General features: G+C 40.2%; 1 protein-coding gene across 1 annotated transcript in view; it reads left to right on the top strand.

Moving 5' to 3' along the window:
- Positions 1-15,722, top strand: part of FSD1 (fibronectin type III and SPRY domain containing 1) — a 1,307,274-nt gene that overhangs the window by 1,216,671 nt on the left and 74,881 nt on the right. The window contains exon 7 of the mRNA XM_044090582.1: positions 6,618-6,706. Coding sequence (XP_043946517.1) covers positions 6,618-6,706 — 89 coding nt within the window. The remainder of the gene's footprint in view (positions 1-6,617; positions 6,707-15,722) is intronic.

Raw genomic sequence — 15,722 nt, forward strand, 5'->3', positions numbered from 1 at the left:
GACACTCGAACATCTACATTTATGGTAGGTACACAACTGTACTTTACATGTATTGGTAGTATGTTTAAGTTTAATTGTACATTCTCAGAATTGCCTGCTCCTGCAGGTTGTGCACTGTTACATGTATTGGTAGTATATTTAAGTTTAATTGTACTCCTGCAGGTTGTGCACTGTTACATGTATTGGTAGTATATTTAAGTTTAATTGTGCATTTTTATTTGTCCTGTTGCTCATACTACTGTTCACCTGTGTCGGGACTGACGTGCAGAAAAGGACGGATTCATGTCAGTTGCAGTAATGCACAGTGAAGTAGTCAAAGGTTTATTGTGAAATCCTAGTCCATCTCGATATTCACTGAAATCAGACCAGCATGCAACTGGTACAAAAGCATCAAAATTAAGCAGCGCAGGAGAAAACCAGTTATGTAACCTAATGGGATAAAGCCAGCTACATAATCTAAATCACTAAAAGGAAAACCAGTTTATGTAGCCTAATGGGATAAAGCCAGCTGCATAATCTAAATAACTAAAAGGAAAACCAGTTATGTGACCTAATGGGATAAAGCCAGCTACATAATCTAAATCACTAAAAGGAAAACCAGTTTATGTAGCCTAATGGGATAAAGCCAGCTACATAATCTAAATCACTAAAAGGAAAACCAGTTTATGTAGCCTAATGGGATAAAGCCAGCTACATAATCTAAATCACTAAAAGGAAAACCTGCTATGTAAACTAATGGGATAAAGCCAGCTACAGAATCTAAATCACTAAAAGGAAAACCAGTTTATGTAGCCTAATGGGATAAAGCCAGCTACATAATCTAAATCACTAAAAGGAAAACCAGTTATGTGACCTAATGGGATAAAGCCAGCTACAGAATCTAAATCACTAAAAGGAAAACCAGTTTATGTAGCCTAATGGGATAAAGCCAGCTACATAATCTAAATCACTAAAAGGAAAAACATTTATGTAACCTAATGGGATAAAGCCAGCTACATAATCTAAGTCACTAAAAGGAAAACCCGTTATGTAACCTAATGGGATAAAGCCAGCTGCATAATCTAAATCACTAAAAGGAAAACCAGTTATGTAACCTAATGGGATAAAGCCAGTTGCATAATCTAAATCACTAAAAGCATCAAACTTGCAGGAGAAAACCAGCTGTGTAAACTAATGGGATAAAGCCAGCTACATAATCTAAATCACTAAAAGGAAAACCAGTTATGTAACCTAATGGGATAAAGCCAGCTACATAATCTAAATCACTAAAAGCATCAAATTTGCAGGAGAAAACCAGTTATGGATAAAGCCAGTTACAGAATCTAAATCACTAGAAGGAAAATCAGTTATGTAACCTAATGGGATAAAGCCAGCTACATAATCTAAATCACTAAAGCATCAAATTTGCAGGAGAAAACCAGCTCTGTAAACTAATGGGATAAAGCCAGCTACATAATCTAAATCACTAAAAGCATCAAATTCGCAGGAGAAAACCAGCTATGTAAACTAATGGGATAAAGCCAGCTACATAATCTAAATCACTAAAAGGAAAACCAGTTGTGTAACCTAATGGGATAAAGCCAGTTACATAATGTAAATCACTAAAAGGAAAACCAGTTATGTAACCTAATGGGATAAAGCCAGCTACATAATCTAAATCACTAAAAGGAAAACCAGTTATGTAACCTAATGGGATAAAGCCAGCTGCATAATCTAAATCACTAAAGCATCAAATTCGCAGGAGAAAACCAGCTGTGTAAACTAATGGGATAAAGCCAGCTACATAATCTAAATCACTAAAAGCATCAAATTCGCAGGAGAAAAAACAGTTATGTAAACTAATGGGACAAAGCCAGCTACATAATCTAAATCACTAAATGGAAAACCAGTTGTGTAACTTAATGGGATAAAGCCAGCTACATAATCTAAATCACTAAAAGGAAAACCAGTTATATAACCTAATGGGATAAAGCCAGCTACATAATCTAAATCACTAAAAGCATTAAATTTGCAGGAGAAAACCAGTTATGTAACCTAATGGGATAAAGCCAGCTCCATAATCTAAATCACTAAAAGGAAAACCAGTTGTGTAACCTAATGGGATAAAGCCAGCTACATAATCTAAATCACTAAAAGGAAAACCAGTTATGTAACCTAATGGGATAAAGCCAGCTACAGAATCTAAATCACTAAACGGAAAACCAGTTTATGTAACCTAATGGTATAAAGCCAGCTGCATAATCTAAATCACTAAAAGGAAAAACATTTATGTAACCTAATGGGATAAAGCCAGCTACATAATCTAAGTCACTAAAAGGAAAACCCGTTATGTAACCTAATGGGATAAAGCCAGCTGCATAATCTAAATCACTAAAAGGAAAACCAGTTATGTAACCTAATGGGATAAAGCCAGCTACATAATCTAAATCACTAAAAGGAAAACCAGTTATATAACCTAATGGGATAAAGCCAGCTACATAATCTAAATCACTAAAAGCATTAAATTTGCAGGAGAAAACCAGTTATGATAAAAGCCCAGTACAGAAATCTAAATCACAGGAAAACCAGTTATGTAACCTAATGGGATAAAGCCAGCTACATAATCTAAATCACTAAAGCATCAAATTCGCAGGAGAAAACCAACTCTGTAAACTAATGGGATAAAGCCAGCTACATAATCTAAATCACTAAAAGGAAAACCAGTTATGTAACCTAATGGGATAAAGCCAGCTACAGAATCTAAATCACTAAACGGAAAACCAGTTTATGTAACCTAATGGTATAAAGCCAGCTGCATAATCTAAATCACTAAAAGGAAAAACATTTATGTAACCTAATGGGATAAAGCCAGTTGCATAATCTAAATCACTAAAGCATCAAATTTGCAGGAGAAAACCAGCTGTGTAAACTAATGGGATAAAGCCAGCTACATCATCTAAATCACTAAAAGGAAAACCAGTTGTGTAACCTAATGGGATAAAGCCAGCTACATAATCTAAATCACTAAAAGGAAAACCAGTTATGTAACCTAATGGGATAAAGCCAGTTGCATAATCTAAATCACTAAAAGCATCAAACTTGCAGGAGAAAAACAGCTGTGTAAACTAATGGGATAAAGCCAGCTACATAATCTAAATCACTAAAAGCATCAAATTCGCAGGAGAAAAACAGCTATGTAAACTAATGGGATAAAGCCAGCTACATAATATAAATCACTAAAAGGAAAACCAGTTATATAACCTAATGGGATAAAGCCAGCTACATAATCTAAATCACTAAAAGCATTAAATTTGCAGGCGAAAACCAGTTATGTAACCTAATGGGATAAAGCCAGCTCCATAATCTAAATCACTAAAAGGAAAACCAGTTGTGTAACCTAATGGGATAAAGCCAGCTACATAATCTAAATCACTAAAAGGAAAACCAGTTATGTAACCTAATGGGATAAAGCCAGTTGCATAATCTAAATCACTAAAAGCATCAAACTTGCAGGAGAAAAACAGCTGTGTAAACTAATGGGATAAAGCCAGCTACATAATCTAAATCACTAAAAGCATCAAATTCGCAGGAGAAAAACAGCTATGTAAATTAATGGGATAAAGCCAGCTACATAATCTAAATCACTAAAAGGAAAACCAGTTATGTAACCTAATGGGATAAAGCCAGCTACATAATCTAAATCACTAAAGCATCAAATTCGCAGGAGAAAACCAGCTGTGTAAACTAATGGGATAAAGCCAGCTACATAATCTAAATCACTAAATGGAATACCAGTTGTGTAACCTAATGGGATAAAGCCAGCTACATAATCTAAATCACTAAAAGGAAAACCAGTTATGTGACCTAATGGGATAAAGCCAGCTACAGAATCTAAATCACTAAAAGCATCAAATTTGCAGGAGAAAACCAGTTATGTAACCTTATGGGATAAAGCCAGGTACAGAATCTAAATCACTAAAAGGAAAACTAGTTATGTAACCTAATCGGATAAAGCCAGCTGCATAATCTAAATCACTAAAAGCATCAAATTTGCAGGAGAAAACCAGCTATGTAAACTAATGGGATAAAGCCAGCTACATAATCTAAATCACTAAAAGGAAAACCAGTTATGTAACCTAATGGGATAAAGCCAGCTGCATAATCTAAATCACTAAAAGCATCAAACTTGCAGGAGAAAACCAGCTATGTAAACTAATGGGATAAAGCCAGCTACATAATCTAAATCACTAAATGGAAAATCAGTTATGTAACCTAATGGGATAAAGCCAGCTACAGAATCTAAATCACTAAAAGCATCAAATTCACTTTTACTACCTATACAAACATAATTTCATCAGATCCAAAAGATGAAATGACATTGTTATAGGTAACAAAAGTGTTTGTTTTCATTTACTGAAATTTAAAAAAGTCTGCATATTTTGTCATTTTAAAAAATTCAGTCCCCTGTGTAACCTTCTGAAGTGATCTAAATGTATATGAGGAAACCGATTCAAATCAAGTCTCACCTACACATCTGGTGGTTGAAGTAAGCGTGCATGAGTATGAACGCTTGTAGCACCTTTAGAAATGATGGTCACGTGGAGAAGGTACTTCTGTGAGAAGGTAGGAGGTAAATAAGTTAGCTGAGATGCTATAGTTTTTTGAAGGGATAGGGCAAATAATGCATTATTTTATTTGTTTAGGAGGTGCTGTTGAAGATGGCCTCTTCAGATTCTGTGAGTGATCTGTAGTGTAAGCACCAAAACACGACCGCTCCTTTTTGACCAATGTCAGTGGTCTCTGGCTGACTAAATTTGCAGATGATTGCAAATTAAGAGCTATTATTGAATCTCACATTGACACACGTGTTCTCCGGGAGGGGCTAACACTGACAACTGGTGTCAGAGCCATGGACTAAAACTAAATGCCAAGAAATGCCTCATCGTATCCTTAGGGAAGTCATCCATCCCTGGTAACTATCATATTGACAAAACACCCCTTAGAGCTGACCCAGTAGTCAGGGACTTTGTGACACACGTAGATAGTAATCTAGCCTTTGACCATCATGTGTCTACAGTGTTGAGGAAATCATTCTATATTGCACTACTTATAAACAAAGGTATGGCATCTAAGTCCAAGGAAGATATTGTTCCACTGTATTTGACATTCATCAGACCTATTATTGAGTACAATGCCCCCTTTGGTATGTACCTAACCAGGCATATCCAACATTTGGAACGTCCACAGAGGTTTCTCACAAAAAGAATACATGGCATAAGTAAAATGTTCTATGCAGACCGCCTCAAGGCCCTATCCCTGTATTCTCTCTCCTACAGGCTTTTGAGGGGAGATCTATGCCTGGCATACAGGGCATTAGGGCATTGTCAGTCTCCACTCTGATGGACCTCCTGCATATCCACAAAACAAACAGCACCAGAATTATCTGTTCTAAAGACTTAAACCTTGCCTGTGATATAAATAGGACCTGCTGGAGAGAGAGGTATGTATCTCAGAGACTACCCCGTCTATGGAACAGGCTCCCCATCCATGTGAAGCAGAGTCCCTCCCTAACCCAATTCAAGTGCAACTTGGACAATTGGATGGGAAACCAGAAATTAATCCCTGGTTTGGCACCTATGTATCTAATGGGCAGAGGTAACCTGTTAATGGCTCATTTCCCAGGTCCATGCTTACACTTATCAAGGGTATCAGAATTTATCAGAGATTTGGGATGCATGGCTAGGCTTAAAAAGGCCTTTGTAGTCGTTATCTTCAGGGGTTCATAGGTGTTTATTAGGCTAGCCAGTTCACCACCCCAGAATCCATCTCCAGAAAAGGAGCCCAGATATGTTTTGACTTGACAATAGCCAAAGCCTCTGAGACAGCAGTATAACCCCGTATTAAGCCTTTAATTAACCATGTGCTTTTTGTCTACGCAAGGAAGCAGACTTCAGAATCTATTGATTTAGAAACAAGTAAGTTTATAGACACTTAAAACCAACCAATTGTATATTTAAATAATTCAATAATTGAACAATTAAAATTAAATAAAAAAATGCATTGTCTGGTGACCATTTTAAAATCATACTGTTGCAAAAATGTATCATTACGTTTGTCAATAAACTGTTTAAAAACTATCATCCCTGTAAGTATGAACCTCTTGAATTAAAAAGCTAAACAACTAGAGGTTATTTAACCCTGTTTTAAAACTATAGTGTACTTGTTGAAGAGTTGTGCGTCGATGCAGTTTATGTATTTGTCGTGTGTATATCTGTGTAAATTATACAGCATAGGAGCATTGAATTGGAAGTATTCATTTTTGGACAATATTTTACATTTGTTTCTTTGATTGCAAAAGCCATTTGTTGTGTTTCTCATTAGTCTAACTGTACAGCAGACAGTGTATGCTGAGCTGTGTGCTACTTATGGAATTTGTTGCAGATAAAAGAAGCGCCATTTCTCATGAATGCTTACCTAAGTGTGCCTTTTCATTCAAGCAGAGTTAGTTGAAAGAAGGACATTTCTTCTTACAGAAGCTTTTTGTTGCTGTCTTTTTTCTCATATGTGCCCAGTTCATGTTAATGTTGTTGCTGAAAGATATGTGAACTAACTTTGTTTTTGTCTTGGTCACGTTACAGGTCAGCTTTCATTCTACAATGCCAGGACAAAGCAGCTTATCCATTCCTTTAGAGCAAAGTTCACACAGCCTGTGCTTCCTGCTTTTATGGTGAGTGTTCAAAAACTCTGTCTCTGAGGCAGTAAATGTACAAGCAATCTCCCTGAAATTAAAACATTTAGCCATTTATGATGGAAAGCTATTCATTCAAGTCAAAGGCCACTTGAAAAATGTACTGGATCGGACATGTTTTATTGCACTTTCCCAAGATCTAGAATTCTGGGTTTGAATGTGAATGCATATACTTTATAGATTGTTGCTAGTCTGAATGTAAAAAAATATATTTAACATTTCAAAACCAAAAAAATCATAGTTAAGCTGAATTTGTCGCTTTGTGAGTTACGAGAGAAGTGCATCTTTTAGTCAGGTTCAGGTAATGAATACTTTTGGCAGTAGGGTAAATAGTTTGTGACTGAAGTAGAAAACTATTTGGTTGTAAAGCTGATGAGCTCAGTGATGTGGTGATAACTACACAAACAGCCGAGGGTTCATTGATGTGGTGATAACTACACAAACAGCCGAGGGCTCAGTGATGTGTTGATAACTACACAAACAGTCGAGGGCTCAGTGATGTGGTGATAACTACACAAACAGTCGAGGGCTCAGTGATGTGGTGATAACTACACAAACAGCCGAGGGCTCAGTGATGTGGTGATAACTACACAAACAGCCGAGGGCTCAGTGATGTGGTGATAACTACACAAACAGCCGAGGGCGCAGTGATGTGGTGATAACTACACAAACAGCCGAGGGCACAGTGATGTGGTGATAACTACACAAACAGGCGAGGGCTATATGCCAGGAAAACAGGTGTTCAAAAACTCTTGTGTCTGAGGCAGTAAATGTACAAGCAATCCCCCTGAAGTTAAAACATTTAGCCATTTATGATGGAAAGCTATTCATTCAAGTCAAAGGCCACTTGAAAAATGTACTGGATCGGGCATGTTTTATTGCAGCTTCCCAGGATCTAGAATTCTGGGTTTGAATGTGAATGCATATACTTTATAGATTGTTGCTAGTCTGAATGTAAAAAAAATATATTTAACATTTCAAGACCAAAAAGTCATAGTTAAGCTGAAGTTGTCGCTTTGTGAGTTACAAGAGAAGTGCATCTTTTAATCAGGTTCAGGTAATGAATACTTTTGGCAGTAGGGTAAATAGTTTGTGACTGAAGTAGAAAACTATTTGGTTGTTAAGCTGATGAGCTCAGTGATGTGGTGATAACTACACAAACAGCCGAGGGCTCAATGATGTAGTGATAACTACACAAACAGCGGAGGGCTCAGTGATATGGTGATAACTACACAAACAGTCGAGGGCTCAGTGATATGGTGATAACTACACAAACAGCGGAGGGCTCAGTGATGTGGTGATAACTACACAAACAGTCGAGGGCTCAGTGATGTGGTGATAACTACACAAACAGTCGAGGGCTCAGTGATATGGTGATAACTACACAAACAGCGGAGGGCTCATTGATGTAGTGATAACTACACAAACAGCGGAGGGCTCAGTGATATGGTGATAACTACACAAACAGTCGAGGGCTCAGTGATATGGTGATAACTACACAAACAGCGGAGGGCTCAGTGATGTGGTGATAAATACACAAACAGCCGAGGGCTATATGCCAGGAACACAGGTGGCTTGAGTTGGGCATTAAGTAGCTTGTGTACTTTTAATATTTACACAGATAAGCAAAAGATAAGATCCAGTTTTCATCATACATTATTGTGGGCACCACTTCCCAAATTGGATTTAGTCTGAGTAATCAGGCATGCAGACAGATGTATGTATAACACTATAAATGACTTGTGTCATTTGGGTGCCAAACTCCTAGGTTGCCTTTACTGAGGCCTTGATTTACCCTTGTTCAAGACAATGAAAAAATAAAGAAACTAACATTAGCTCATCCCACCAATATGTTAGGCAGTTTTGTTTTAAAAAGGTTTAAGCTCCTCCCAGTACATTAAGCAGTTCATTTATGTTTTACCAAAGTGTCAAGCCTGAATCTAGTGTATATGGGGGTGATGTTTTCAGTGTACAGAAGGGTTTTTTGCATTTCTAAAGGAAAGACATAGGTTAATAGGTGTTTACTAAGCTAAGGACTACAAGGGCCTTTTTAAGCCTAGCAATGATTCCCAAATCTCTGGTAAGTTCTGATACCCTTGATAAGTGTAAGCATGGGCCTGAGAGATGAGCCATTTACAGGTTGCCTGTGTCCATTAGAGACATAGGTGCCAAACCAAGGATGAATTTCAGATTCCCCATCCAATTGTCCAAGTTGCAGTTGAATTAGTTAGGGAGGAAATCTGCTTCACTTGGATGGGGAGCCTGTTCCATAGACTGGGTAGTCTCTGGGGTACATGCCCATCTCTCTAGCAGGTCCTATTTATAATCCCTAATTCTGGTGGTGTTTGTTTTGTGGATATGCAGGAGGCTCATCAAAGTGGGGTTTGACAATGCCCTGCCAGGCATAGATCTCCCCTCAAAAGCCTGTATGAGACTGAATACAGGGATAGGGCCTTGAGGCGGTCTGCATAAGACATTTTCCTTGCACCCTGTGTTCTACTGAGGAACCTCTGCGGATGTTCCAATTGTTGAACATGCCTGGTTAGGTATATACAAAGGGAACACTGTTCTCAATGATACGTCTAATGAATGCCAAATACAGTGGAACAATGACTTCCTTGGACTTGATGCCATGCCTTTGTTTATAAGTTACGCAACATAGAATGATTTCCTCACTACTGTAGACACGTGATGGTCAAAGGATAGATTACTATCCATGTGTGTCCCTAAGTCCCTGACTACTGGGTCAACTCTTAGGGATGTGTTGTCATTGTCATAGTTTCCAGGGATGGATGACTTCCCAAAGGATACTGTTATGCATTTCTTGGCATTTAGTTTTAGTCCGTGGCCCTGACACCAGTTTTGTCAGCCCCTTCTGGAGACCATTTGTGTCCGTGTGGGATTCAATGACAGCTCCTAATCTGCAATCATCTGCAAATTTAGTCAGCCAGAGACCACTAACATTGGCCTTGACTTTGGACAAGTAAATGACAAAAAGGAGTGGTCCATGGACTGTTCCCTGAGGATCTCCACTTGTGACTGGCCTGTTTATAGAGGTGGACTCCCCACTTCTAACTTCCTGGGTCCTGTGACCCAGTTGGCTGTCCACCTGGGGACATAGCAGTTTTGTACTTAACCTCTTGATTTTTTCAACAATGGCCAAGTGAGGTATTGTGTCAAATACCTTGGTCACATCAAGGTAGGCAGTGTGAACCATTTTTTCCTCATCCATTGCTTTGGATACTTTCTCAAAGAAGTCCACCAGGTTGGGTAGGCTTGGTCTGCCCTTGTTGAAACCATACTAGGTTGGGTCCAGTGACTGGAGGTTTACTATATCTCTTGATCATCTCTATGATAATTCTTTCCACGGCTTTACATACACGATTACTGAGACATATGGGTCTTGTAGTTTCCAGGGTCTGTAGATGGCCCACCTTTGTGCAGAGGGTTGACTGTTGCCACTCTCCATTCATGAGGCACAAAGCCTGTTTGGAAGCTACAGTTAAATTGTAATTCCAAAGGCCCTGTTAGGTCATGCTTCTTGCTATTTAGAAGGCATCCTGGGATATTGTCTGGGCCCGTTGATGCAGTGTTCGTGGTCTTGGAGAGAGCATTACGGACCTCTTCCCTAGTGATAGTAGGGGCAGTTGTAGTTAATGGTATTTCCTGAGGGAAGGTTGAGAGGGAGAGAGGGGTAAAGTTGGAGCTGAATATATCAGCCAGGAGGTTTGCTGTATCTACTGGCTCAGTATAGGTGGCTCCATTTACAATGAGCTCTGCACACAATTGTGTATTGCCTTTGAGGTTGCAGACATAGCTGAAGAATGCTTTGTGGTTATCCTTGGCTTGAGAGGCAAAACTTGCGTCAGATTTGGCTTTGGTAGACTTTATTTGTCCTCTGAGTTGTTTGTTTAGTTTGAGAGTGCGGTGCTGCACCTCCTAATTTTTGCCATGATTTTCTTCCTCCTGTTATACATCCTATTGATGATTCCACCAGGGTGGCTTGTTTTTTGAGTTAGTTCTGTACTTATTCCTGGTGGGTACAGCTGCCTCTATGCAGTTGTTAACATGCTTGTACAGGGTTTCTGTGAACAATTCTGCATAGGCAGCAATGTTCTCAGGGTTTATGGAGGCTTCACATTTTACCAGGTTATCACTTAATACCAGGAGGTTAGCCTTAGAGTAGTTCCTGAATATTCCAGGTTTAACTGGTGGTCCATGTTGTATTTTTACTTCAAAGGAGACCTTTGTGTGATCTGACCTTACCAGGAAAGACGTTACAACAGGGGGGTGTGCAGCATGCTCCCATATTAGTGAGGACCAGATCCAGTATGGTTGCACCCCTGGTTGGTGTAGTGGCCATCTGGTCCATGGAGCTTGTGTTTACAAAATCCAGGAATCTCTGTGCATGTACGTTCAGTGTTGTATAGGATTCCCAGTTAATAGTGGGGTAATTAGACACCTATGAAAGTGGTATTGGGTTGGATGGTTAGTGTTTCTAGTAAGTTTAAATACACGGTATAGGTTTCCTGGGTCATAGAGGGGGACCTATAGCTTCCAAGGTAGTGGTATTGGATTTTGCCTGTGGTGATTTGAACATGGAGCAGCTCAAGTGCATTGTCCTGTTTGACCAGCCTTGAAGTATATTTATTTTTGATGTACATAGAGACACCTCCACCTTTATTCCCTGCCTGTGAAGTAGCTGGTCTGAATGTCTGGAAGGCATTATAACCTTGCACTGTTGGTGTGCTCTCCATAGCTTTAAACCATGTCTCACTGACTGCACAGACATCAGCATTCTTTGGGGTAAAGAGATCTTCCAAGGAGTGGATTTTTTGTTTGGGCTCCTAGCATTGAGCAGTGATACCTTTAGATTTTCTTGGTTTTGATTTGCTGTGTCAGAAGTACTTTTAGTATGTCATTGCCTAATAAAGGCACTATGGAGGAAGATGTTGTTTTAGCTAATATTCGAAAGCCTAGAGGGGAGAGGTGCAGACCATCCCTGGCAAAGCAGCATGGTCTGTTGACCATTTTCTTCCATACTGACAAATATTGCACCCACTCAGCATGACATCAGAAACTAAGCCAGTTATTAAAGTCAATCATCTTTTGTTCGTATTGTGGCATCATCCTTGGAGAAGGAAAAATGCTGCTCAGTGCTAGGCTCATACCAGGCTGAGACGCATTCCGAGAGCTCTGTGATGTCTCTTCATATAGTATAGGGGGTAATGTCTCAGGTCATGCACTCCCACATGGACTATGAGTCATATTGGTACTTGTGGTCCAATGACCTGAGTGCGTGCATAATGTCCTAGCCCCTGATAAGCAACTGACAGTGACTTTTTCCTTAATTAGCCTAGTGAGAGGGACATCATTGTCTCATGATGGAGTCTCCAATGAACAGAATGTTGGATTGTGTGGTGGCTTGTCTTATAGACTTAGAGGTAGAGAGTCCATGAGATGTAGCTCTATGTGTTGATGTGGGTGTTGCTCTGAAAGAGCGCATTTGGGACTGCTGAGGGTATTTCTTATGTGTACTTTGTTTAGATCTTTGTGGTTTAGGAAGGTTACATGTAAGTGACTCGGTGTATGTGGGTCTATATATCTGCTTTGAATTGTGTGTGATGGGTGCAGCACGTGTACTACTGACAACCTTATTGACATTAGGGAGTACTTTTATGTGAGAGCTTTGCCTCCAGTGACATCGTATAAATACATCTCTCACATACCATATCAGATAGTTGGAGAATTAACTGGTCGTCAGTAAACATGAGGCAATTTCTACATTGCCTTAGGATGCCTATATCCACCAAGCTGGTAATGGAGACAGTGGGAAAGTTCATATCCATGGCAACAGACCCTTTTTTATTGATTAGACAGTTGGAGTAAGAATATCAATCAGTGTCAGTAGTATCCAGTTCGCAACTGTGGGGACAGTGCTTGTCACTGCAAACTAGTTGTCCTGTGCCCAGCTAGGTGTTGGAGAAATTTCAATTGTGCTTTTACAGGAAAAATGTCACTCAAGGTGTCTGAGTCTGTACAGGGCACTGCCAAACACTTGAGGGGAAACAAATACGTAGACCCTGAAAATTTAAGGATGGCGTATTTAGGCAGATATTCTGAAGTTAGAAAGAATTCAAGCAGTATTTACTGAAAATAAAGAATTAGCTTGTCAAGAATGACGAAAAGAGGGGAGTCGCATGAATGGCTACTGCCTGGCTACTACTAATGCTGGTCTCACCACAGCTTCACTCTGTTGGGGTACAATACTCCTTTGCTTCTTCTCTCACCAGAAGCAAAATGTCAGCACCAATCCCAGGAAGAGAAGCAGGCCACGGCCTTTTTGGTGATCCACAGTCTTGTCCCACATGATGCAGGGGTCTGTAGGCATGTTGGTCATGGTTACATCTACTGGACAAGATGTTGCATGAAAGAAACACAATTGTGAGTTATGCCATCTGAAGACTGCCACAGAGTTAGGATTAGGGTTTTATAAGTTTTAATCTTAGGGTTTTAGGGTCAGGCTGAAAATTATCCTGCAAACAACTCAGGCTGAAAATTATCCTGCAAACAACTGAGGGCAAAAGGAGCCATTACTGGGACTTTTACCCTCTAAAATGGTCTTACCTCTAGGTCTACTTCACTCGTGGCTGCTCCCCCTCCCTCCCAAGTGAAGAATTTTTGAAAATTATTTTGCAAACAAGTGAAGGCAAAAGGACTCACTACTGGGACTTTTACTCTCTGAAATATTCTTATGTAGGTATATTCTATGTTAACTAATTTCTGCATCTAGTTCTTAGTCCTTTTACTTAATTTTTATTATATTGGCTTAGCGTGCACACGTGCAAGGTCTTTCCCCCCATTTTCCAATCCCTGCCATTGCAACTAACTGCCACTAGCTGGCAGCAGAACACCACCAAACAACTGAATCTTAGCCCAGATAAGCAGCTCATCTTGTAAGCAGGACAGTGCACTTCCGTTATTTAAATAAATGCTCCATCATTTCTGTCTACTGTAGTGTCACCCAAGTCCCTTCAAAGCAGTTATTTTTCCATTCACTGTGAATAAATAGTTGAACACAGTAACTGGCATAATCCCTGCCATTAAGGTACAATGCCGCTTACCTTCATTACTTAGACTCCTGATAATTTTTCCAGCCCTTACCTCCTAAGTAGGGTTCTACAAGCTGCGGTGGTGCAGCGGTAGTGTTGTTGCCTCACAGCAAGAGGTTCTCTCGTTCGATTCTCGGCTGGAGCGCCTTCTGTGTGAAACATATATGTACTCCCTGCAGTCGAGTGGCATTCGAAAGACATGCGTAGAATGGGCATGCCTTTGTTGAAGGTTGGCGTCAAGCTGGCACCTCAGCACCCGTAAAAAATCTACTGCAAATCATTAGCGGACCAGAGTTCCGTTGTGGCGACCCCTAACCGGGAAAAGCTGGAAGAAGAACAAAAACAACCTCCTAAGTAGGGTTCTGCCCGCTCCACTCCCCTGACCTACCCCCTTTCCCACACACCCCCTATCTCATTTGCTTTATACCTAACCTTACCACACCCACATCTAACCGCTATCCCTCAGCCAGTTACACAAACCACCACCACCTCCACCCCCTCCTTGCTCTCGTATTACACACTCTACACATAGTACCTCCCCACTCTCAAAGTTGCTACAATCCATCCTACTATAGACTATCAGGACCCCTACACATTCCACAGGGTTATTTCTGTACACTCCTAACGCTTCTGACAAACCAAACGTACTCCCATCAAATAATTCTAACACTCGCACTCACCATCACAGCCCATCTAACCTCACCCTTCTTGAATAACATTACAATCCCCAACATAAGTCACCCTACCTCAACCTCACTTCCAACATTCATTAACTACCCCTTACTCATCTCACCCTCACTCTTAACTACACCACCTACGACCAACACCCATACAAAACTCGTGCATTATTAAAGCAAATCTAGGGATGTTATGTTGTCCATATCTCACCTTCATTCTTGCTGTTTGGGTTCAGAGCCAATCCTCTCTCCGACTCAGCCGTGTACTATAGCTCGAGGCTAGACCCTGTCCCAGCATGCCTAGTGTTGGTTACCTAGGTCTCGTTTGCCACTTGTAGTGTTGAGATTGCGGATACTGGCTAAGGCAAAGTGTTTTTTCTATTTGTTATTCTTTTTGAAGTAAATATTCGTATTTATCTTTCTAACTTGTTATTAATACGGTGGCGCAGTGGTTAACGCTGTCACCACACAGCAAGAGGTTCTCTGGTTTGATTCTCTGCTGGGGTGCCTACTGTGCGGAGTCTGCATGTTCTCCCTGCGTTCGCGTGGGTTTCCTCTGGGTACTCCGGTTTCCTCCCTCATTCTAAAGACATTCTTCTGGAGCATTTCTCCCTGGGCCTCCGCTGAAAACAGGATCTGTGGAACCTAGTCGGACTTTCCCGGTCAACAAATGTTAAATAAAAAATAAATACCTGTCCTTCGTTCTTGTACCTTCCCTATCCTGTCCGAGTGACTTGCGTTTGTTTGAGACTAACCATTTTTCTCTCAGGCCTTTTTCCCCTCTTCGAGACCCATTTAATTTATAGGGTTCTTCACTTTTTCTTGCCTTCTTTAACTTTTAAGGCATTGCCGTTTAAGTTAGAGGCTCTCCTCCACTTCTCTGCTTTCCTGTCTGTTACAAAAAATATCTTTTTTTTTTTTTTCTCTGTCTAGCCTTACATAGTGCTGTTCAACATTATGTTCAAAGATACTGCCAATGAATCTAAACTTTCGGGTTTCAAAAAGTGCAATTCGTGCTGCCAAAAGATGTCCCTTACAGACGGGCACACGAGTTGTGTATATTGTTTAGGACCTGTTCACCCTCAGGATTGATGTCCCATCTGCCATGATTTTAGTTCACGAGTCCTGCAGGAGAGAAAGACCAAATTAATCTTAAGAGGGTTACTGAAGGGCCCCTTTGATGCTGCTGTGGAGGGGACTCAGCCA

This window comes from Protopterus annectens, chromosome 13.part0, assembly GCF_019279795.1.
Source record: "Protopterus annectens isolate FY-2018-M chromosome 13.part0, PAN1.0, whole genome shotgun sequence".
NCBI classification, from domain to species: domain Eukaryota; kingdom Metazoa; phylum Chordata; order Ceratodontiformes; family Protopteridae; genus Protopterus; species Protopterus annectens.